At 59.3% G+C, this 24544-nt stretch overlaps 1 protein-coding gene across 4 annotated transcripts in view; it reads left to right on the top strand.

The window, feature by feature from the left end:
* EVI5L (ecotropic viral integration site 5 like) overlaps nt 1-24544 on the top strand; it is a 29463-nt gene that overhangs the window by 3145 nt on the left and 1774 nt on the right. The window contains exons 2-19 of one of the 4 annotated variants that reach the window (XM_032394666.1): nt 8631-8814; nt 10049-10238; nt 10645-10869; nt 10981-11055; nt 11645-11770; nt 13141-13284; nt 13461-13550; nt 14657-14754; nt 14837-14897; nt 18263-18316; nt 19264-19296; nt 20395-20547; nt 21831-21959; nt 23486-23626; nt 23710-23865; nt 23963-24109; nt 24189-24284; nt 24365-24460. In XM_032394666.1, the coding sequence (XP_032250557.1) occupies nt 8678-8814; nt 10049-10238; nt 10645-10869; nt 10981-11055; nt 11645-11770; nt 13141-13284; nt 13461-13550; nt 14657-14754; nt 14837-14897; nt 18263-18316; nt 19264-19296; nt 20395-20547; nt 21831-21959; nt 23486-23626; nt 23710-23865; nt 23963-24109; nt 24189-24284; nt 24365-24460 (2151 nt within the window). In that variant the 5' untranslated portion in view covers nt 8631-8677. The remainder of the gene's footprint in view (nt 1-8630; nt 8815-10048; nt 10239-10644; nt 10870-10980; nt 11056-11644; nt 11771-13140; nt 13285-13460; nt 13551-14656; nt 14755-14836; nt 14898-18262; nt 18317-19263; nt 19297-20394; nt 20548-21830; nt 21960-23485; nt 23627-23709; nt 23866-23962; nt 24110-24188; nt 24285-24364; nt 24461-24544) is intronic. The other 3 variants (XM_032394667.1, XM_032394668.1, XM_032394669.1) reach the window with 3 other exon arrangements.

The raw sequence follows: 24544 nt of genomic DNA, 5'->3' as shown, positions 1-24544 counted from the left end.
CAGCACGTGCAAGGAACTGAGTCAGGTGCTGGGGTATGAAGGAAGGTCACACGTGGTCCCTGCCCTGCCTCTAAAGACCCTCTTGGCTCACCCTGATTGGGCCCATCCCACATGCCAGGCCTGGTGCCAAGCACCATTTATGTATTATCTCATTTAATCCTCCAAACCATGGGGAGGAACCAAGATTCCAGTGTGCACCCTCACCATCACGTCCTGCTGCTTGCCATGTGGAAGCATGAGACAGAATTATGCCCAGCATGCTGTGGGAGTACAGAAAAGGGTCCAGTGCATCCCTGGGCCGTCAGGGAAGGAACAGGGATGACATGTAGGCCCAGAGAGGAGCTCTCCGGGCAGGCATGGTAGGGAAGGGCGTTCCCGGCAGGCAGGGTGTTTGGACAGAGGCTCACAAAGCAGGAGCAAGTGTGGTGCGTTCAGGGAGCCATGCCTTGTCCGGTGGGCCTCATCCTTACTCCCAGTGTCCCAGATGCAGTCCGTGGGGCACATACTGCGCACCCCTCCCTGGGGAAAGGGACCCGTGGTTGGAAGAACTCAAGAGAGGGAGCAAGCCCTACCCTGCCCGGCAGGAGTCGGTAGCACACCTGTTCCAGAAGTCAGACAGGAGTGACAACGGACTCACCGGAACCAGGGGAGAGATTTATCTTCGAAGGCCCTGTCAGCGCAGCTCACCTGTACTTTTCTTGCCTCACTCAGTGTGCTGTGCTGTGTTGTGAGATGGTTTCATTGAGGTGCGTCTCCCACACCGGCCCACTAGTCCCACAAGGGCAGGGAGCCTGTCCATTTGTTCACGGCTGAGTCTCAGGCAAGTGGAGGACACATAGCAGATGCTTAGTAAATACTTGCTTCGTTTTAGGATCTGACAGTCTTCCCTACCACCCACTTACGGAAGACGGCCTGGATCTCTTCCACGGAAAGAGGTTGACCCATCTGCCTCGGAGAGCTCCCAAAGGCAGGGTGTACCCACCTCGCCTCCTGCCCCCTGGCCCTGCAAGACTTTGCCACCGACACAGGCAGCAGAAAAGATACCATCTTGGCTTTGAAGAGCCAAGAGCCTTTGCAGGATGCCCCTTCTCTTATTCACCTGTCCCTGGAAGGCTTATAAGTGCTTTTAATTTTCTCCCTTGTCATTCTCAAGGACCTAAAATATAGAGAAATGAGGGATTTGCCAGGAATGAGCCTGTTTCCATGGCAGAAAGGAAGTTGGTGATGATATAGGGTAGTAAACATTTTTTTTTTTTTTTTTTTTTAGGCCAGAAGGGATTCCACAGGTCATAATGGTCCACCTCTCAGATTTTAGTCTGAAGGTATTTGCTGCAGCTATTACTTCCAATAATGACAATTATAGTTTCACTGCTTTAATTTAATTTAATAATTATGCTTTCCCTTTAAAGGGGGTCTGCTGCAGAGGAGAGGTTTGTTTATTCATTCCACGAATATTGGATGCCTGATGGTGTGCTAGACTCTGGGGATCCAGTGGTGGCTAGATAGCCCCTGCCCACATGGAACATTCCATCTAGCAGGGAATACCACGGACCAGCTCCTGTCCTAAGCACTTGACAAGTTTAGCTCAGGTATTCCTCCCAACGAAACCTGGGAGGCAGGTACTATCATTAGCCCTGTTTTCAGTTGAAGAAACTGAGGCAAAGTGTATCACAAAGATATACAATGGTGTAGGAGGGATTTGAACCCAGGTTATTGGCTCTGAAGTTCTCACAGAAGGCCAAGAGATCTAAGAGCAGTTCTACACACACACAGCCATGTGAAGAAGGGACACGGATATGGAAACATCCACAGCATAGAGGAGCAGCTAGAACTGGGGAAAAGAGGAGGGCAGACAGTAAGCCCTGAATTCCAGTTGCTGTCCTTGTTATTCAAGCTTACCCATTGGCTGCCATCCCTCGGCAAGGAAAAGGACCCAGACACGAGGCCATTTCCCCTGGAGTTGGAGCCAGCCAGGACCATGGTGGTCTGCTCGCCCACACTGACAGTCCTGGCAGGCTGGGCATATGGGGTCACGTGGCATCTCCCGAGGCATCCGGTTCAGAAATGAGTCTATGTCCCCCGTAATCATTAGAGGTGGAGGATCAGAAGCTGGGGGGGGGAGGTAGGGAGCCAAACTGAAAGGAAACCTGGGGTCTTTATTCCTTCCTCTGAAATTGCCAAGCTCTCTGCAAGATGGCGCGCACACGCATACTCACTCCCTCCCCAGTTGAAAAGTAATGACTGTGCTTTACTGAGCGCCCAGTAAATTGGGCATTCGTGCTTTAATGTATATTGTTTCTAAAGTAAAAGAATGCAGAGAGCGGCAGCACAGAGGATCAATTTAGGGCAGAGGCTCTGGAGTCAGAAATCCAAGTGCAAATCCTTCCTCCCCTGCGGCCTAGTCAAGGGAACCTGTGAGTGTCCCACTTGCTATGGGACATGCATTACAGCTGGCCTTTACTTTTCTGTCTACACTGATACAGAATCTTTGTTTTAAATTATTTTTAAAATAGAGTTTATTTTTTAGAACAGTTTCAGATTTGCAGAAAAATTGAGAAGACAGTAGAGAGTGCCTGCAGACCCCACACCCAGTTTCCCCGATTAGGAACATCTTCAGTAGGTCTGGTGCATTTGTTATAATTAACAATGTTGATACATTAACTACAGTCCACACTTTATTCAGATTTCCTTAGTTTTGCCCTAATTTCCTTCTTCTCTTCCAGGAGCCCATCCTGGATCCCACATGACATTTTGTCATCAAGCCTTCTTAGGCTCTCATGGCTGGGACAGTCTCTTAGACTTTCCCTATTTCTGATGAGCTTGACAGAGGAGGAGGACTGGTCAGGCATTTTCTAGAATGTCCCCTGATCTGGATTTGTCACATGTTTTTCTTGTAGTTAAACTGGGATGATGTGTTCTGGGGAGAAAGATACAGAGGTGACATGCCCTTGTCAGCTCATCATGGGCCCATGCTCTCAATGTGACTTATCACTGTTGATGTTGACCTTGATCACTTGGCTGAGCAGCACAGACATTTTTGTCTTCATTCATTCAGCAAATGTTTACTGAGCTCCTACTAAATTCTAGATGTGTTAGGAGCTAGGAGTAGAAAATTAAGAAGATAGGCCCTTGCCCTCAGAATGCTCATGACCGGGGTGCCTGGGTGGCTCAGTTGGTTGGGCGTCTGCCTTTGGCTTGGGTCATGATCCCAGGACCCTGGGATCGAGCCCCACGTCGGGCTCCCTGCTCAGCGGGGAGCCTGCTTCTCTCTCTCCCTCTGCCTGCCTCTCTGCCTACCTGTGCTCTCTCTCTCTCTCTCTGTCAAAGAAATAAATAAAAAATCTTTTAGAAAAATTATAAAAAAATAAAAAAATAAGAAAAAAGAATGTCCATGACCCAGTAGGGCAGGCAGGCGTATATAAAAGTAATTGCCATGGACTGTGACTTGGGCTGAGGTGTAGGGGGCAAGTATTTTCAGAGAGAAAGAGAAGTGAGCCAGCATGCTGGAGGTGGGGGTTGACAGGAACGATTTCACCAAAAAAGATATTCAAACCAGGTTTTGGAGGATGCCTTTCCAGCAAGAGGGAACAGCATATGCAAAGACACAGGCATGAAGAAGCTGTGGTCCTGGAGGGCTGAGCATCGTGGGGCTAGGATGAGGGAGGAAGCAAGGCTGGCAGGGCTGTGTGCACCAAGTAGAAACATCTGGACTCCATCTCCAAGTAGGGAGTGGCTGAAGGGTTTGGGCAAGCAGCAGGAGGGTAGTGCCAGGCTTGGCCTGAGCAGGTGGGTGGGGGGCAGCACCATGGACCCAGCTAGTCCCGCTTGCAGCCGGAGGAGGCACTGGCTTTAGTCAGGAGAGTGTTGAGTTTGAGGAGCATCTGTCTCCACACCAGGGACCAGGGGGGTCTTAATAAAATGCAAGCCCAGCCAGGCTCCTGCCTGAGCCCACTTGGCCCTGTGGGGACCTGGCCCCTACAGAACTCTCTAGACTTTTCTGGAGTGGCATGCCTCCCTCCTGCTTCTGCACCGCCCTTCCTCTGCCAGACCAGCCCATCCCTTACCTTTTTCTCTCAGCTATTGTTCACGTAACATAAAATTCACCCCTTTAAAGCGAACAGATCAGTGGGTTTCAGTATATTCACAACGTGGTACAAATGTCATCACTGTCTAGTCCCAGAACATCTCATCACTCCAAAAAAGAAATCCTGGATGCAGGTCCCCCATTCCCCCCACCCCCCAGGCCCCAGCCCCTGGCAACCACTAGCCAACTTCCTGTCCCTATAGATGTACCTATTCTGGACATTTCCTATCAGTGCAGTGATGTCACTTGTGATCATTTGTGTCTGGCTTCATTCACTGAGCATAATGTCTTTAAGGTTCATCTGTACGGCAGCGTATGTCAGAGCTTCCTTCCTTTTTTACGGCTTAATCATATTCCAGTGCATGGATGGACCACACTGTGTTTATCCGTTCATCCATCAGTGGACATTGGATTGTTTCCACTGTTTGGTATGAATGACGCTGCTGTGAAGAGTCACATATAAGTTTTCATGTGGATGTATGTTTCTCATTCTTTTGGGTAGATAGCTAGGAGCAGAATTGCTGGGTCATACGGGAACTCCATATTTAACTCTTTAAGGAGCTGCCAGATGGTGTTCCACTCTATCTGTTCTTTGAAGCGTGTCTCTCAATCTGTAAGAGAAAGCTTGGATGATGGTTTCTTACTCTCGATGCCCCGTGCGCTCAGGAGGGCAGCGGCTCCGTCAGTCTTTGCTCAGTGCATTGCCCACAAACATCGGTGGTGGGCAGGTGGGTGCAGTTCCTCAGATATTTCTCAAGTCCTATGTTGTAGGCCCAGTGCAGGGCACCGCAGTAGTGGGGACCCAGACAGAGGCGGTTCTTGCCCTGGTGGGGGATCTGATGGAGATGTTCGGGAGCCAGTTGGCAATCTTAGATGGTGCTCAGGAGAAAGGACAAGCTGGGAAAAGGAGCCATATATGTGGTCATTTAAGCCTCGAGAGGGAGACTGCCAAGGGCATGAAGGGACAGGGGCCAAGGCAGGGCCCGTGAGGGAGGGAGTGCCATGCAGGAGACTGAGAGGCCCTAGCAGGAAAGTAGGAGAGCAGCCAGGAGCCCAGCCTCTCTGAAGCTAGCTGGAAAAGGATTGCAAGAAGGAGGAAGCACGACTGGCAGTGTGCAAACACCCCTGAGAAGGAAAGAGAAAGGGTGGTGGAGAACACCCAGCAGCTGAGCCTTTCTGCCCCTGTGCCCCCGGCCCCAGCTCACTGGCAGTCTCTTCCCACCCCTCTGCGTTGGTTCAGCCTCATAAGCCATGGGCCACCCTACAGGGGGGAGGGGTGTGTGTGTGGAGGGTGGTAGTGCCAGCAGACACAGGGGTGGGTGGCCCACTGCCCACTCTGCAGGACCCAGGACCCCCTTTAAGTGGCTGAGGTGGAGCAGAGGCAAAGGGGACTGACGTTGAGGATGCTGAGAGGCTGGGACCTCAGACTTAGTGGGCCTGTGTCCCAAAGGCCTGCGGCCCCTCCGCACTCAAGGGCACCTGCCTTGTCTCTGGGTCTCTGTACCCATCCTGATGGGATGGCTGTGGGGGCGGTGTCTCATCTGCCTCTTTCTCCTCCATATCGCTGGGCCTACAACAGTGCCTGGGCTTCAGATGGCCCTCAGGGCGCATCAGGGAAGGAACAGTTGAGCCAGTAAGAGTTGTAGCACTCTGGAAGGGAGGCCAGGCCACCCACAGAGCTAGGAGGGCAGCAAGCCAGTGTCCATCCCAATCTACTCAGTCCCAAGGGTAACAAGATCTGGTCAGTGCAGGAAGTGTGCGTGTGTGCGTGTGTGTGTGTGTGTGCATGCGAGAATGTGGGTGTGAGTGACATGGTGTGGATGTGTATGAGTGTGCATGTATTTGAGTGTGTCTGTGTGTGTATCCATGTGTGTAGGTGCGAGATTGTGTGTGTCCGTGTGTGCATGCACACACAAGAGAGTGGGTAGGAGAGTGCATGAGTGTGTGGGGTGTGAAATAGTGTGTGAGTGTAGGTAAGTATGTGTGGGTGTGTGAGTGTCAATTACATGAGTGTGTTAGTGTGTACAAGGTGTGAGTGTGTGTCTGTGTGTATGTGTGCATCAGGAGGATGGCTTCCAGGGCCAGGCCGTGTTTAGTCTGGCGATGAGTCAAGAGAAAGTTCCTGAGGGATCAGAAGATTCTGCCTCTCAGACTGCAAATTTCAGCCTTATGTATTGAATCAATTTTATTTCCTGTATGAAATTCACATTAATATGTGATAAATAGCTGAACAAACTCTGCTAGCGGCTGGCCCCGGTTGTTTTTAAATCGGAAACCCAGAGTTGAACCATTCCCTTGGGCCCTTTGGGGGCAGCACTGGGGGTGCTAATACACTCCAAGGCTTGGATCTCCTGGGCTCAGCAAGGAGACAGTGGGCCCTGACCACTACACTGGCCACATGTAGTCTCTTTCTCTAGAGCCCCCATTGCTCCCCCAACCCAGCCATGCTTAGGAGGCTGCAGTCCTCACCTCCACCACGTCTTCCCCACCTCCCAAATCTGACGTTGGGAAACCCACACTGCCTTCCCAGCCCCTTCCTGCCCAGAGAGATCCTTCTAGTTCAGCACTTCTTGTCCACAGCCCATCTCTGCCCTGGCTGGTCACAGACTTTGACCCTGTGGTAGGCCCCAGAGTGGCCCCCCCGTCCCTCTCTCAGGAGAGATTAACTCCTGGCTAGACGGTGCACAGTGGCTTGGTCTTTGGGCCAGTCATCCCCGGCCAGCCGGGCGATGGGAGGAAAAAGTCTTCCAGTTTCACCAGCATGTGCCACCTAGAGTTTGTACCGCCCTCGGCACCCAACAGAACTGGAGAGCCTTTGGGAGCCAGAGGCAGAACCAGTGGCCCCGAGGAGACACAGAGACCAGGGAAGGGAGGGTTCTGGGCCCCCTACAAGGTGGAAGAAGAATGATGCCCACCTCTCCCACCCCCCATGACAGGGCAGCACAAGGGAAGGAAGCTAGAATCAAGTGCATGGTCAGGGTCAAGCCCAGGGTCAACCCCAGGGGACCTCAGGTGCTGGTTGGGGTCTGAGTTTAGATTGTGAATAGGTGTCCAGTGACCTGATCGCAGGTATGAAATGGTCTACTGTTATCCTGTCATCGTCCTTCTGCTGCGCAGGAGACCAGATGCCCCCTCTCCACGGACTAGACAAGGACCCCTCTGTGGGCTGAGCTGTCAGAGCCAGGTCAGGTGGGGTCCAAGGGCAATAGTGGATTCCTGGTTCAGGTGGGCATGAAGGAGCCATCCAAAGTGACAGTGAGGGGAGCAGCATTTCCTTCCTGCCTCCATGGCCCTGGAGATCCCCATCTTCTTCGACCCCTGATGCTAGCCTGGGCTTACCAGAAGCATGACTGAGTAGAAGGAACACCACCCCCGGCCCCTGCCTCCGCTCCCCTAGCCATTCCAACCCCTAAACCCTCCCACCAGGGTGCTGCCTGCTTCTGCCCACAGCCCCAACACCTGGCATAGCAGAACCCTGGAGCCCAGCTAGACCGTGGCCTTGGCCCTTGCCCTGGAATGAATAAGAATGGCCAGCAGCGAGGGAAGGAGCAGTCATTAAGTATCAGGCACTGTTGTCCCATGTTACATGCAGTGGCTTGCTCAGTTCTCACGGCCACCCTCTGAAGTTGGTCCCATATGATCCTCAGTCTTTGGAGACTCAGAGAAGCCAAGTGACTGGCCCAAGGCCACACAGCTGGTTGAGGGAGAGCAACGGTTCAGACCCAGGTTCGTTGGAGTCCAGAGCTTTGGCTTTCGGCCTGCTGCTGAGCTGCCTCTCCTGAAGCTGGCAGAAAGCAAGAGGCTGACGTTCTTGAAGCCCCCAGGAGGGTGGGGCCGGACCATCCCCAAGAAGAACGGGACAAATGGGCCTGGCGTGCACCCGGCACGCAGCAGCAGGCCGCGGTCAGGGTACTGATGAGAGCCTGTGGCTCTCGCTCTGCAGCCATTGGGGCGGATTCCCAGCACTTTGACGCGTCCATCCCTGGCTTTCCAGCCCAAGGCGAGTCGACTCTTCCGGCTGTTGGCAGCAACGGACAATTAACAGTAGAGAATAATTGCTTCTGGCTGTGCCAGCAACCCACTTTGGTTGATGAGACGGGGAAGGTCAGATGCTGAGGCAGGGCTTCCAGGACCGGCCACAGCCAGAGACAGGGACCGAGGCTATCAGGAAGGGCCACCGAAGCAGGGGCTTCTGCACCCCCAAGGTCTGAGTGACAGGGACCCTTGCCCCTGGCCCTGCTGAAGACTCAGGAGGGTCAAGCTGAGACTTGGCCTTCATGCCCAGGGACAGCAGGACAGCTCGGGCCCTGGCTGTGGTCCTTCTGTCTCTGTCCACGCATCTGGACACAGGCAGGGCTCCTGGTAGCTAGCGTCTGGAGTAGAAGGAGCCAGCACGGCCATCCGCTAGGCTGGAGTGCGTGGGGATGAGGGGTGCACCAAGTGGACAGACCAGCCCTGGGTGAGCAGCAGGCTCAGCTGCCCAGAGCCTGCAGGACAGGCTAAGGCACCCCACCTGGTGCTGACCACACGTGTCTCCGGTCCCCAGACAGAGCTGTGACCTGGCCCTGCTCGCAGCTGTTGAGCCTGCCCACCATGGCGAGCCCCACTCTGAGCCCCGACTCCTCATCCCAGGAGGCCCTGTCGGCCCCCACCTGCTCCCCCACCTCTGACTCCGAGAACCTCAGCCCTGATGAGCTGGAGCTGCTGGCCAAGCTTGAAGAGCAGAACCGGTGAGTTGGGGCCTGGGGGATGGGGAGCGGCCTCGGGGGGGTGGCTGCAGCCTGGGCCCCAAACAGAAGTTCCTGGTGGCCCTCTCACACTCAGAGCTGGGCCTGGCCCTGGGCAAAGGAACAGCTCCCACCAGAGGCTTGACAGGGGCCGTGTCCTTGTTGTTCTCTCACCCCTGGATGAACAGACAGTTTCCCCATTCAGATGAGACCTAGGTTTCAAGAGGCCGTGTGAACCTGGCCTTCACCGACTGAGCCTCTGTTGGAGGGAAGAGCAAAGCCTCTGACTCAGCCAGGCCTTCCCACCTTTCTCCTCTGGCCCTCCCCCTGTTTTAAAATGTAGGTGTTGTTATTATAAATCAGATATGGCGAGGACAGCAGGTCCAGAGTTTGTTACTCACGGTCCCTAAGAGGTGGGGGGGGAGGGGGGCGCCACACCATGTGGGGCTAAACAAGAAAGCACCAGGGTCAGTCAGGGGGCAGAGGGAGTGAGGGAAAATGTGAGCAGAGCCTTTGTTGTGGTTTCTGCAAGGACCAGCAAGGACCAGCAAGGACCATCAAGGCCGTGTGAGCAGGGATAAAACTGGCTCGTTTAAATAATCTCAGCGGGCTCTGGGGTGGGGGCTAGCCCTAGTTGTCTGGCACCTGGCCCTGGGGGGGATCGGAGAAGGGGAGGTAGTTGGTTTGTGGGTTCTAGATTGGCTGGTTTGCATAGGAAAGGGGTACTGGCAGGCAAGTCCTTAACTATCTCTAGGAATCTGCTAGGCCTGCGTGGGCAGTCCCTCCAAGGTCAGCGAGGCCCCAGATGCCAGAGCTGCAGAAACGCGTGGTAATAGAGCCGCTTGCCAGCTGGCTGCCCCCCGGCCAGGGGCTCGCCCTCTCTACACCTGGCCTGTAAAGCACAGATCTTAACGAAACCTGCCCTGCTGGCTTGATACAAGACTAAGTCAGCTCCTATACATGCTTCTCAGCCTAGTGCTAGACACAGAATGGAACACTCGGAAGGCAGACTCTCCAGGGGCCCAGGAATAACGACGCAGCTTAGAGAGTTTAGGGCACCGGCCAAGGTCACTGGCAAGAACAATTTAGACCCAATCCCTGGCTGCCTCCGGGCCCCCTGAGAGGAGCAGCCGGGCTCCCCAGCGGCGCCCTGGCCCCAGGGCGTCTCTAGAGACCAGGGGCTGGGCCAGGAGGTGCCCGCAGGCTGGGCCCGCCTCCACCAGCCCTCCCTGCCCAGGCTCCTGGAAGCCGACTCCAAGTCCATGCGCTCCATGAACGGCTCCCGGCGGAACAGCGGCTCCTCGCTGGTGTCCAGCTCCTCGGCCTCCTCCAACCTGAGCCACCTGGAGGAGGACACGTGGATCCTGTGGGGCCGCATCGCCAACGAGTGGGAGGAGTGGCGGCGCAGGAAAGAGAAGCTGCTGAAGGTGGGCGGGGCCTGTGGGGCTGGGCGGGGCCGGCCGGGCCACTCGGCCTCCGGCAGCGGCACCGGGGTCTTCCAGGGCCTGAGGGTAGAGGGCAGAAGTGGAGATGAGCCTTGCCGGGACACGGGAGGGGCGAGGAGCCGGGTGGGGATGGCGAGGCAAGTAGCTGTCACCTGGCGTCTCAGGTGCCCGTCTGTCTCCTGCCCTGCTCTGTCCCGTGACGGACGGGGGACAGCGCGTTAAGCAGAGTGCATTCTGTTTGCCGCACGGTGGCTCAGCCAGCTCTGGGCTGCGGGCGAGGCAGAGGCCAGCGCCGTCCCGGGGGCTGGCCTGGGTGGCTGTGGGGGAGGCTGCCCCGGGACAGGGTCCAGCCCAGCCTCCTGCTCCCCCTGCCCCACCCCGCTGTCAGGAGCTGATCCGCAAGGGCATCCCACACCACTTCCGGGCCATCGTGTGGCAGCTCCTGTGCAGTGCCACAGACATGCCAGTCAAGAACCAGTACTCGGAGCTACTCAAGATGTCCTCGCCGTGTGAGAAGCTGATCCGCAGGGACATTGCCCGCACCTACCCAGAGCACGAGTTCTTCAAGGGCCAGGACAGCCTGGGCCAGGAGGTCCTCTTCAACGTCATGAAGGTGAGGCCCGGGGCCTTTGGGGCCTCCCCTACCCGGGCCCCTGCCGGGGTTGGCCTGCGGGGGCGGGGGGGGGGGGGGCCGCTGCTGTGACGCACGTGTGTTCCCTTGCAGGCTTACTCCCTGGTGGACAGGGAGGTGGGCTACTGCCAGGGGAGCGCCTTCATCGTGGGCCTGCTCCTCATGCAGGTAGGTGGCTGGGGCCAGCCAGCCTTGGGCTCTGCCCCCAGGAGGTGGGCAAAAGCAGTGTTCCCTCCATCCACGGTCCTCCTAGGGCCGGAGCTTCTCTCTCCATCCGCCTACGACTTCTGCCAGTCTCCAGACCAAGCCCCCAGTGGGTGGGCGCAGGGGGGCTGGCCACCGGCACTATCCAGGGGCCAGAACTCAGGCAGGGGCCTTAGGTCAGCCAGTATTAGTTGCGTTGAGGATTTCTTCCAGAGAACCCAGCAGACTCAGGAGGCGAGAATGGAGACAGCTGGGGGCGGGGGGACCAGAGGGTGTCTCACCTTGAGCTCTGGAGGTGGGCAGACCTGGGTGGCAAGTCCCAGCGCCACTGTTTTCTACTGGGCGGCCTGTGGCAGGTGACCTCAGCCTCAGGAGGTTTCCCATCAGTAAAACCCAGGTGACGATACTGGCCAGCGGCTTGTTGTGAGGGTCCAGGCCGCCCGCACAGCCCATGTCCCGTACATCTAAACGGAACAGAAGCAGGCGAAGCCCTGCGCACCAGGGCCATCAGAAGAGCAGCGAGCGCCCCCTCCCACCCCGCCCCCCCCCGCAGATGCCCGAGGAGGAAGCCTTCTGTGTGTTCGTGCGGCTAATGCAGGAGTACCGCCTGAGGGAGCTCTTCAAGCCCAGCATGGCGGAGCTGGGGCTCTGCATCTACCAGTTCGAGTACATGCTGCAGGTGAGCGGCGGCCGGGGCTGGTCTGCGCCCGCCCACTCCTGTCAGCCTGCACCCGTGCGCGCTAACCTAGGGCATCCCCATTTCTGTCTCTGAGAATCCCGGGGCCGAGAACTCGCCTGCACGTTCCGGCTAAGAAAGGGGTCCTGTGCTGGCGAGGCTGTGGGGTACTGTCCCGAGGGTGCCTCCAGGGACAGGGCGAGGACCAGCCATTGATGGTGGGGGCTCCTGAGAGCATGGGGCTCCCAGAGCTGCTAGGACAAGAGTGGTCAGGCTGGCTCTTCTCAGATACGCCACCGGCCCCCTCCCTGTCTGCTCCCCAGTGGCAGAAGGAGGGAAAGTGTTGTCTGCCTGCGTTTGCCGAGACCGGAGAGCAGCCGACTCTGTTTATAAATAGCAGCCCCTACACGGCCTGCCCCTGGCTGCCAGACGGAGACTGGGCGTGCGTGCGTGCGTGCGTGCATGTACACACACACACGTGTGCGCGTGCCTGCGCGTGCACACAGGGCCTGCTTCAGAAGCTGTCGCAGGTGGGGCTGTGTAGCTCGACGTAGCAGCGGGCAGGGAGGTACTGTCGCTTGAGGGGACGTGGTAGTGTTGACAAGCAAGTGGCCCAGGCCACAGAGAAGAAGCCACCTGCCCCAGGCCGGGTAGGCAAGGCCATCCACAGCAGAGTAGGGGGACAGGACCAGAGAACTCCTGGCTGTGGGACGAAGCCCCAGGGCAGGTGGGGAGACAGCCCCAGAGTCCACTCTCTCTTGGTGAAGGACATCCAGGGGCTCCTGACACCTTTTCCAGCCCCAGTTTCCCCAATTTCTGTCCCTTTTCAGCAATCAGAAGCTCAGGCCCATCAGACAGGCAGGCATCCTCTGAGAACTGCTGGGAGCCAAGCATGATGGGGGGGGGGGGGGGCGCTGTGGGTGGACACAGCAACTGGCAGGCCACAAAATATGGGGGGGGCTGCAGTGGGCCCCACTACCCCACCCCCCCCGCTCGCTCTCTGGGTGAACTTGGGGAGTTACATAACCACATAACCATCCTCCCCCCCACCACCCCGAGCCCTGGAAGCTCCCCCTTGAGGCAGTGGTGAGGACCCCATAAGCGTTGGGCCAGTGCCTGCCAGTATACCCAGCCCCCCCAGCTGCCGCTACTCCTGCCACCCCTGCCTATGTCCCCACCTCGTGCCACTCAGAACTCTCGGGTGCTTCAGCCTCACCCAGACACAGTGCCGAGGGCGCACAGAGGAAGGGAGCCACAGGCTGCCCAGGGCGGGCCAGGAAGTCTCCCTGGAAGCCGGGGTACCGAGGCCCCGCACTTGTGCCCAGCAGCCTCTTCATGGTGCCTGGCCTCCTCCTCCCACCCCCTCACTCCAGGAGCAGCTCCCGGATCTGAACACCCACTTCCGCTCCCAGAGCTTCCACACGTCCATGTACGCCTCGTCCTGGTTTCTCACGCTCTTCCTGACCACTTTCCCGCTACCTGTTGCCACCCGTGTCTTCGACATCTTCATGTACGAGGTGAGGACCCCAAACACCCCTTTGTCTCCCAGATACCTGACATGGGAAACAAATCCCAGTCAGGCCCAGGCTAAGGAAGGGCCAGGGCTTGGAGGGATGGGGGGTGTCAGACAGCCCCCTCCCCCCCGCCCCGGGAGAGCAGGATCGGAGACTCACTGCCATCATCCCCTTTGCAGGGCCTGGAGATTGTGTTCCGGGTGGGCCTCGCCCTGCTGCAGGTGAACCAGACAGAGCTGATGCAGCTGGACATGGAGGGGATGTCCCAGGTGGGCCAGGAGGCCGGGGTGGGTGGGATTCCCTTACACCAGCCGCCCCCCCCCCCAGCCCAGGCAGGTGAAGTCCTCCTGAGAGATGGGGAAGGGCCTGGCTGCAAGGGCAGAAGGTGCTCCTGAGCATCCTGCTCCTTTCCCATGCTTCCCTGAGGCCTTCCTGGAGGACAAGGCAGGCTCTGAGGAGCAGCCTGGCTACTTGGGGGTCGGGGGGGGAAATGGTGGAAGGCCTAGGCTTAGGCCAAGCCCTAGGAGGTGTCACCCCCCCCTCTCCTGCTCCCAGCTCTGGGTCCTCCAGTCTAATGGGGCAAATAGTGATAGCAGCCGAACCACCAGGCCTTGGCTGTGGTTTGGGCCCCGGCAGCTGGGCCAGGCGAGGGCACGGGCGGGAGTGAGGGGGCTGGGGCAGCTGCAGAGGAGGCCAGCCGGCTTTCCCGCCACGTCCGCGTCATGCAGGCCCCTCCCCCTGCCAGCATCTTCCAGCTGGTGCTTCGGGGAAGAATGCACAAAGGCCACGGCTGTGTCCATGAACACGGGCATCCATTGTGTGCCGCTGCCAGAGGGGGCCAGCTGGGCTGAGGAGCGAGAGCCAGCCTGGCCCCGAACCGCCGCAAGCTGTGTCCTCCGTTGGGGCCGGTGCTTAACCCTTTGCCGGGGCTCCTGGGGCCACAGGCGTGCAGGCTGCCCAGCAAGGGGTCTTCCCTCCAGGCTGCTCCCACTGCCCTGACTCCTCACACTCTTGAGCCTCTCACTGCCCTAGGGCAGTGACACGCCTCCCCCCTCCTCTGCAAAAGTCCCTGCGCTCAGATCCCACCACCACCCGGCCTCTGCCCGCGGGAGCTGCCGAAGCCCTGCTTTTCCCCTGCAGACGGCAGTCCTGGCTGCAGGTGCTGCTCCCCCCCCACGCACTCCCAGCCCCGCTTCTCGCACTTACTCGCTCCACACGCACTGACAGAGCGCCCATGGCAGGCTGGGCCCTGAGCTGGGACATGGTGACGCCCCTGGCAGACCAGCTCCTCCTGCAGGGAAGCGGGGTACAGCAGGGCTCTGGCGGCCCCCCGAGTCAGGGCCTGTGTGTCAGGGACGGCCTGTGCCCCCCACAGTACTTCCAGAGGGTGATCCCCCACCAGTTTGACAGCTGCCCGGACAAGCTGATCCTCAAGGCTTACCAGGTCAAGTACAACCCCAAGAAGATGAAGAGGTCAGTACCAGGCGGCCGGGGTGCTGGCAGAAAGGGGTCCCCTAGAGTGGGACGGCGACCACATCGGCTTTCCCCTCTGTAGGCTGGAGAAGGAGTATGCAGCCATGAAGAGCAAGGAGATGGAGGAGCAGATTGAGATCAAAGTGAGTCCCCAGGGAGGTGTGGGGGACAGGGACAGGATGCCCTTGGGAATGCAGCCTGGCCCAAGCCACGTACCAGCCTGTCCTCAGAATTGGAGGCGTCGTCCCTCCACCCACCTGCCCCTTCGTTCACCAGCAGGCCGGCGTGTGAGCAAGGGCCTACCCCAGGGCTGGAGACCCGTCCCAGTGCTGGAGTGGCAAATAAGGTGGATAGGTCCCTGCCCTCATGGGACCCCCCAGTTATAGTGGGGAGATGGTTGGGGAACCCATAGATACAGAGTATGGACTCCAGAAAGTATTCTGGATAAAAACGTGCAGGAGAGAGGTGGAGCTGACCCGGGGAAGATTGCTCCAGGCCCACGGAGCCCGTGCAAAAGGCCGCGCAGCAGCAGGCCTGATGGACTAAAGGAACATCAGGGCTAGAGGAGTAGCAGGAAGGCTGCCTCAGTGGGTACAACCCTGAGGTCAGGGCCAGGCAGGAGCCAGGCATGTCGGACAGAGTCCCAGACTCTCCTCCCTCTCCTTCTTTCTGCTTTCATCCTTCCACGCGTGATTTTAGTTATTCACGCAATAAGCATGTATTGAGCACCTACTGGGTGCCAGAGTCACAGCAGAGACTGAGCCCCCACGCCCCAATCCAGCGAGAGGGACAGACACAAACACATACCCCTGGCTTTGTCCTCTTCAGGGACAGAGCCCCACAGACCAGGGTTCAAATCCCAGCTCTACCAGGGACCAGCCACGTGACCCAGGAAGATTCACCTCTTTGAGCTTCAGTATCCCCTTCTGCAAAATGTGGATAACATTTGCTCTGCTGTCCAAATATTATAATTTATTAATTTTTATTTTTACTACCATCACCACTATCAACATCTCCACCTCCTTTAGAAAGGCAGAGGCAAAATCTAGATTAGAATCCAGGTAACCTGCCACCGATACCTGAAAGGGAAAGAGGACATCAGCGTCCTGACCCTGTTTGTAGGTTTTCCAGAAGTAGTTTTGTGTCCTGAGTTTGCAAGCGTCCCCCTTTCTCAGGAATGGTAACTTGACTGATGCACCAGTCCAAACGTGGGTACCTGTCTTGCTCATGCAGTCATGGGCCTGCCCCCATTGGTGACCATGAGGGCCCAGCAGCAGGTAGGGACACAGCAGACACTGAGACTACACGGCCCCCCTGGAAACTTCCCCTCAGAGGAGCCTGAGAGCCCATAGGCCTTAAAGGATCCAGGCAGACGCCTTCACCCATGGCCCTGCCCTTTGCTCTTTCCCTTTTAGCCTGTTTCAAAACGTACCTGGAATTCGCTTTAATCAGGTGTGGTACGGTGACAGACACGGAGACAACACACAGACTGCCTTTGAAAGAAGGGTTTAGGGCGCCTGGGTGGCTCAGATGGTTAAACGTCTGCCTTCGGCTCAGGTCATGATCCCAGGGTCCTGGGATCGAGTCCCGCATCGGGCTCCCTGCTCAGCGGGGAGCCTGCTTCTCCCTCTGCCTCTCTCTCTCTCTGTCTCTCATGAATAAATAAATAAAATCAAATCTTTAAAAAAAAAAAAAGAAAAAAAAAAAAGAAGGGTTTATTACTCACAGGTCCGGAAAGGAGGGGGCACGCCCCACCATGCTTGGCCACATGGGGAAGCACCGGAGGCAGAGGGCGAGAGGGGCAAAGCATGGGCCAGCGCCTTTACTGTGGTCTCCACAGGAAGGAACGGGCAAGGCAGGGTAGTCAAGTTGGAGTTGAGGGTTGGTTCCTTTGAATAATTTCAGGAAGCTGCGGGCTACAGTGGGGTCCCTCGTTGTCCTGGGGCAATTTAGGGCAGGGAGAACATTGGGCTTGGTGTGTGAGTGAGACAGGCAAGGTGGGTGGGTGTGGGCTCTGGGTTGGCTGGTTTGCATCTGAAAGGCGCACTAGCCTGCAGGTGGTTTGCTGTCTCTAGGAATTAGCTAGTCCTGGGCAGGGCAGCCTCTCCAAGACTGGCTAGGTAGCTGGATGTCAAAGCATCAAAAATACAAGAAAAAGGGCGCCTGGGTGGCTCAGTTGGTTAAGCGACTGCCTTCGGCTCAGGTCATGATCCTGGAGTCCCAGGATCGAGTCCCGCATCGGGCTCCCTGCTCGGCAGGGAGTCTGCTTCTCCCTCTCCCACTCCCCCCTCTTGTGCTCTCTCTCTCTCTCACTCTCTCTCTCAAATAAAAAAAAAAAAAAAAAAAAAAACAAAAAAAAAAAAAAAAAAGCCTGATGTATACCTAGACCCCGGAGTTCTTGCTCACTCCTTGTCTCGTCTTCCCTTTGGAGTAAGCAGGAGAGAGGAGAGTTGTTGCTTGGGCACATCAAACTCCTCAAGGATCTCTGCGGTTATGCAGTGGTGGGCCGAGGCCAGAGATGGGGCAGAGCGATCCAAGGGTCAGGGGTGAGGATCTGGACTCCACATTCCAGATGTGGGGCAGAGACTTGTGCCTGAAACAGCTCTAATCCAGGCAAGCTGGGGGGCTCAGACAAGACAATGCCCCCCTCTGATTCAGTTTCCCTATGCATGACATCACTGAATGACTATCAATCATGTATGTGATTTTCTCTGACTGCAGATGCTTCCCAGGAGTGTTCTGGGTGTTTCCATCACCTTCTTCTTCCCGGAGAAAAACCAGAAAATGTTCTTTGTGATCCACAGGGAGGCAGGGCCCTCATTAATAATGGATGAATGTGGGGTCTCTGGGCTTCAGGAAGATGCCGATCTGGTTGGTGTTCATTCAGCACACACTTAGGATCCAACTATCTGTAGCTGCTCCTTAAAGCGTACATGATGCAAGGCGTATATAAACCTCACTTTGCTTAAAACCAAATCCATCAGTGTAGGGGAGAAGGTGAAAAGCAAAGCAAGCTGCTTCCAGAACCCCACCCGGGGTTCTGAGTACAGCTGACTTTTGGTGGGTCACAGAAACATAGCCGTCCAGCTGAAGGAGGGCTGTGTGTTCCGCAAGACCCCCTCCCCTGGACCCTAACTCTGAGAACAGTTCATTCTGGTGCTGGAAGTGAAGCAGTGAGGGGAGGGAACGGAGAGGCGCAGAGGAAGGCCTGCCCTTGTGGGAGGTACCACACGTCTCCCCAGGAGACTCCCCAGGAAGGCGAGGGTGCTGACTACTGACCCCTGATACACAGTGCATACCCATGAAAGCAATCACTTTATGAACCAAGGTTTGTTTAAAAAAAAAAAAAAATCTAATGGGCCATGCTATATGGGAATTGGCCCTGTTTCCTGGGATCACTGACCCAGAGCATCTGATGATGGCTCTATCTTGCCTGGAGGCAGCCTGGCTCTTCAGGTATGGGAGTGGGAGTGGGGTTCTGACACACTTCCCCCCTTTCCCCACATAGAGGCTTCGGACGGAGAACCGGCTCCTGAAACAACGGATCGAGACCCTGGAGAAGGTGAGGAGCGTGGCCACCAGCCTGGGGCTCCAACTCCTCCAGGCCCCAAGCAGGACCCAGCAGCCAGACGGCCAGGCAGCCCCCTGCCCGGGCCTGGGCCCCACCTTGAACCAGCGGCCCCGAGGAGCATGGTGCACATCCCATGGGCCCCCCCCACAAGCCCCACTGAGATTTGGGCTGCCATAGAACCAGGGGGCACAGGGCAGCTTTGCCTGGGATTGGGTGTGAAATTATAACCCAGTTAACTGCAAACACGGGTCCCTCCTGGGCTGCCTGCGTGGGGAGAAGGAGGCAGACTGCTGCTTTGACTGAGGTGCCCTGAATTAGGCCACAGGCTCCCAACCCTGTAATTTGGAGGCCTCACCCTCGAAAGAAAGGACGTAGAGTAGAGGAGGGGCGGCCTTACCACCGGCGCCGTGGTGGGGTGCCAAAACCTTGACCCTGGCCCCCAACCTGTTTTTAAAGATGGGAGTAAAGGCGGGGAGGGGGCCCCTCTCCAACTCTCACTTGGCCCCCGCTGCCCACAGGGAGTAGTCATCCACCGGCGGGTACTGCCCTGGCGCCAAAGCCTCGATTCTTACTCCGACTCCAAGTTAAAACACTTCCCCGTGGCCCGCCGCTGCCGCCCCATCCCTCAGCCTCCGGGGATGCGCCTCCTCCCGCGCGGAGTTTGCCGGGCCCTGGAGGGGGCAGCTGTGGGCACCCCCACCTGCCCACCCACACACAGATCCCTCTCCAGGACGGAGCTAGCCTTGGCTTTGCTCTTCCTCCGGGTCCTCTCCTGCTGGTTCTTTGGTTCTCTGGTCTCACTCCTCTCTCCCCTGCTTCTAGAGATAGTCCACTGCGTTAGTGACAAGTGGTTCTTGTCTGTCTCTCCCCCTCTCCTGTCCCTGCGCCTTCCGCTCTGCCTCCTCCCCCTGTCGCTCGGAACCCCCTCCGCCGGGTAGGAGAGCGCTGCTCTGGCTGATAGGTTAATCCAGGTACTGTAGCTTTTCATGCCCCTCTCCCATGTCCGTCCTGGTCCCTGCACACGACAGCCAGGAACCGCCTCTTCCTTGGCCGCTGCCAACCCGGGGGGCAGAAGGGGGCAGGCCTGGCACCATGCATGGGGGTGGCTGGGGACCGCTTCTCAGGGGAGACAGAGGCTCCCCTAGGGGGGGGAAGAGGGGTGTGTGTGTGAAAGCATGGTGTGTGGGGTAAGTGTGAGTCTGTGAATGTCTGTACATGCACGTGGACAGAAGGCTTCCTCCCTCCAGGGGACACAGGTGGGGATCCTGAGGCTGTATCAGCCACAGGCCCTGGTGTGTGCACTGCGCTGAGCCTCCCTACCCCACCACCCCCCCACACACACACACACGCACCACCCCTTCTGGCCCCTCACGCTCCTCTCCGCTCCTACCTGCAAAGCCTGCCATCTTCCCTCACCTGCTTCTGCTGCTGCCTCATCTCGAATGGCTTTATCTGGAAGCTTCTGCCTGCCACCTGGTGGCTCCGAGCCTGGAATGGGGGGACCCGAATTGGGTGGGTTGAGGGAATGAGGCGGGGGGGAGGGGTCTTAGCCCTGGGTAGATGGAGGCCCCAGGATTCAGGACTGGAGAAGGTTCCAGAAGAGCTGTACTCCACCTGCCAACCCTGCCCGGAGGGCCGGTCCTGAGTCCCCGGGGCCTCCGCTGCCTCCAGACCCCCACCCTCGCCAGTGGAGCCCCGCAGCTGCTGTGCCTCAGTCCCGAATAAGGATGGGTTCTCCTCACCTGGGACAGAGGCTGAGAGCCAGGAGCCGGCAGGGGAAGGAGCTGGCCTCGGCCCCACCTTGGGGCCCCCGTTCTCCATTTAAGCCCCACAAAGCCTGGGCCTGGGGTGGGTCTGTGCCTTCAGGCTCCTCCCCGTGTCCTGTTCCTGCCTGCCCCACCCACAGGCCCAGACCCGGTGGGGCACCCCATCCCAGGCTCTGAGTGCGGGAGGCCTTGCCCCTCTCCCACCCCATGGCCGCCCTCTAGGGGCCTCCCCCTGCAGTGGGCCCGAGGCAGGGCCTGGAGTGTGAGCAGAGGGTCACGGCCTCCCGTCCTCACTGTGCTCAGGGGCAGGTGACACGGGCGCAGGAGGCCGAGGAGAACTACGTCATCAAGCGGGAGCTGGCCGTCGTGCGGCAGCAGTGCAGCTCAGCGGCCGAGGACCTGCAGAAGGCCCAGACCACCATCCGGCAGCTTCAGGAGCAGCAGGTACCAGGCCAGGTGGGCAGGGCTGCGCGCCACACCATGGCTCCCCCCTTCTGGATCTGCCCCCGTACATCCTGGGGGGGGGGCTGCGGGGTAGGGGAGGAGAAACCCAGAGGGAGTGCAGATTCTCCCCCAGCCCTGCCCCCAGGTTGGGGAATCCTGGGGTCTCCATTCCCCCCCCAGCCAGTGAGGTGTCTGACCAGCCACACTGAGAACGAGACAGCATCAGCACAAGGGCCCCTGGGACCCAGGCTCTACCTGCAGGGCCCCCTCCCTCAGCTGATGTGGCTGTGACTCCTTAGGGGAGCCCTGGTGTGTCCCCAAGGTCGGAAGGGCTGTCAGGCTTCCCCAGGGGCCAGCCATGCAGGGTGGGAGCTAGCACGAGACAGAGGAGGGGGTTCCCTGCTCCAGAGCCCAGCACTTTGCCCCCATAAGAGGGTCTGGTCTGTGCCCACAGCTCTGAGCTGGCAGAGTGGGGGTGAGGGGGCGGCCCAAGTTGTGCTGTGGAGTCAGGAACTCGGAATCATGGTGGGAGGGCCCTCACAGGCCAGAGCACTGTGAAGAGTCCAGTTCTCCAGCACGTGGCTTTTGGGATTTTCCTTCAGCTGTACCCAAGCCACCTTCTTATTTGATGACCTGCCAGTGGCAGCGTGGCCAATGGGGAAACCAAGGCTGGGCTCATCCCAACCTTGGCACGATGCCCCCTTTGAGGCCAGGGAGACATTCCCCTGGCACCCCTGAGCTCCGCCTTTAGGGGCATCCCTCACCTACCAGCCAGGTCTTCACTGTCGAGCTGTTTTGAAATGGGGGTGTAATGAGAGGAGGGAGGTGGGGAAAGAGGGGCAGGAGCACCATAGCCCTGAGCCCCACCCTGCTCCCACCCCCACCGTGTGGTTAGGCGCTGACCACACAGCAGGAAGGGGGCCCAATCCTGGGAACCTGCCCCGGCATCCCTCGGGGGGGCAGCCTGAGGCCATGGAAGGACCCCTTCAGAAGGTCCCCTTGTGGCTTTCCCAGGAAAGAGGCTAAGCCAGGATGGCGACATCCCTAGGCACAGAGCATCAGAACCCCCACGATGGGGCTCAGCTCTCTCCCCACGAGGTCAGAAGGCACAGGAAGGGGATCCAGGGTTTCTCCTCACCCCCCACCCTGCCTCTACCGGCAGCCTGAGCCCCTCTGCCAGCCCGGGGGCTTTGAGGAGGGGGGGCCGAGGCCTGGGCCCACAGCCGGTTGGCAGGAAGGCTGCATACCCTCCAGCTGCCGCCTGGGGCCCGACACAGCCCTCTGCCCGCCCCCAGGACAACCCGCGCCTCACCGAGGACTTCGTGGCCCACCTGGAGACTGAGCTGGAGCAGTCGAGGCTACGGGAGACCGAGACGCTGGGGGCTCTGCGGGAGATGCAGGACAAGGTTCTAGACATGGAGAAGGTGCGACTGGGTGGGCAAGGGGGCAGGCATTCGGGGAACGGTGGAGAAGGGGAAGTGGAGATACTGGGTGCACTTTGGGAGGTACATGACCAGGCCCTAGTCAAGAAGGGGTGACCAGGCAGACCCGCAGGGCACGTCAGACCCCCCCTGCCCTGCGGGTCCCCCAAGAACCTAGGGAACCTCCCTGACACATTGGTGCCCCGCTTCCTTCCCCATGGTCACCACCCAAGGTTCTGGGCCTACGGGAAGTTGGGCCCCTCACCACAGACCCTCCTGAGCCCCGGAGGTATACACACGTGTCAGGGCACACACAAAGCAGAATGACTCTTGAAGGGGCACATCTGCCCTTGTGCCCTAGGCACAGGGCCAGCAGTGTGGTGGCTTTCATGGGCTTCTGGGCAGACAGTCCCACCCATGTGTGTCTCCCTCCCCGGGCTCCAGGATGGAGGTGGGAGGGAAGGCCAAGGCCCATCAGCGTTGCTCTCCCCTTCCCCACCCCCATGGAGATATCACCCAGGGGGTGCCCTGGGACCACCCTCTCCCACCTGCTACCCTGAAGGGGGGCCGCAAACCTCCTGGGCCCTCCTCAACTGTTGTCACCCTCACTCCATATTGACTCAGCTCGCACAAAGCCACCGGAAGAGAGGTGCCCCGGCCAGCAGAGGGCAGCAGGACCCACTCACACAAGGCAGGAGCCATGCCTCACCTCCCTCAAGCCTGCACTATGTGGGGTGCCCTGCCAGGTGGGGTGACTGCCCCATCCATGGGCTTCTCAGTCCCCATCAGCCGGCCCAGAGCTGGGCTTTCCTCCCACCTCCTTCCACATCAAAGGGAAATGTGCACCAGGAGATCCTGCCACCACCACCACCACCACCCCCAACTCCCAGGCTCAAACAAGGGTCAGTGAGGACCTCCAGCAGCAAGCCAAATTTTGATCCAAGAGGCTGGAGCACAAGTCCCTCATCACTGAGCCCTTGGAATGCTGGGCCCGGGCCTATACTGGCCCTCAGCCCATTCCAGGGAAAGGGGCTGCCTAGCCTGGTCTGGGGGAGGGGGGTAGGGGCAAGGAGCAGGGACAGGTTGCTGCAACCCGTAGTCTTCTCAGCTGGTGCTGAGGCAGGACCCAAGTGTGATCATGGGCCCCAGGGGGCGGATCTCAGATTCCCAGGTGGGGAGGCCCCTGCCCTTGCCCAGCCTGCCTGGTGTTATTAGCAGTAACATGTGTGGAGAACGCTGGCGTTAGGGGGTCACCCTGAGACAGTCCTGTGAGAGCAGGTGCTGTTCTTGACACCCCGTTTGCAGGCAGAATTTCTGAGGATCTATCCCCGGGGCCACTTGGGTGGGGTCTGCTCCGCATAGGCCTGGGCCGCCCGTCCGGTGTATCCTGGGCTCCGGGGCGCACCCTGTCCCCGCGGGGCTGGCGGAGGTGGAGCTCAGAGGAGACGTGGCGGAGGGGGCTTGGTCCCGCGGTCAGGGCCGCCTGGCCGCGCAGCTCCCCTGGGCTCTGACCGCCTTCCGCCCGGCAGAGGAACAACTCGCTGCCCGACGAGAACAACGTGGCGCGGCTGCAGGAGGAGCTGAAGGCGCTCAAGGTGCGGGAGGGCGAGGCCGTGGCCTCGGCGCGGGAGCTGCAGCTGCAGCTGCAGGAGCTCTCGGACACCTGGCAGGTGAGGGCCCTAGCCCGACGCGCACGCCAAGTGGCCCGTGCGACCCTCGGGGCCGGAGACGGACCGCGCACCTCTCCCCCCAGGCCCACCTGTCCCGCGGCGGCCGCTGGAAGGAGTCCCCGCGGAAGCTGGTGCTGGGCGAGCTGCAGGACGAGCTGATGAGCGTGCGCCTGCGCGAGGCCCAGGCTCTGGCCGAGGGGCGCGAGCTGCGGCAGCGCGTGGTGGAACTCGAGACGCAGGTGGGCCCGAGCGCCCGCGCCGGGGGGAGGGGGGGGGAGAGGGGTCGGTGCCGGGGCCGCGCCGCGGCCAGGCCGTGACCCCCGCCGCCGCCCCCAGGATCACATCCACCGCAACCTGCTGAACCGCGTGGAGGCGGAGCGCGCGGCGCTGCAGGAGAAGCTGCAGTACCTGGCGGCGCAGAACAAGGGGCTGCAGACGCAGCTCAGCGAGAGCCGCCGCAAGCAGGCCGAGGCCGAGTGCAAGGTGCGCCCCCGCCCGCCCTCCCCACCCGGCCCCCGCCGCGCCGCGCCCCCTGACCCGCCCTCGCCCCCTCTGCCCCCAGAGCAAGGAGGAGGTGATGGCCGTGCGCCTACGGGAGGCGGACAGCATGGCGGCGGTGGCCGAGATGCGGCAGCGCATCGCCGAGCTGGAGATCCAGGTGAGCGGCGGGGGCCGGGGCGGGGGCCGGGGCGGGGGCGGGCCCTGCCCTGAGCCCCCGTGACCTGGCCCGCCCCGCAGAGGGAGGAGGGCCGCATCCAGGGCCAGCTGAACCACTCGGACTCGTCGCAGTACATCCGCGAGCTCAAGGACCAGATCGAGGAGCTGAAGGCCGAGGTGAGCGCAGGCTGGCGCGGGAGGGGCGGAAGCCCTGCGTGTCCCCCGCGGGTGAGGCGCGGGCGGCGGCGCCGGGGAGAGCGG

Source organism: Phoca vitulina, unplaced genomic scaffold, assembly GCF_004348235.1.
Source record: "Phoca vitulina isolate PV1807 unplaced genomic scaffold, GSC_HSeal_1.0 scaffold81, whole genome shotgun sequence".
Classification (NCBI taxonomy): Eukaryota; Metazoa; Chordata; class Mammalia; order Carnivora; family Phocidae; genus Phoca; species Phoca vitulina.
This window is presented reverse-complemented; position numbering and strand designations above follow the sequence as displayed.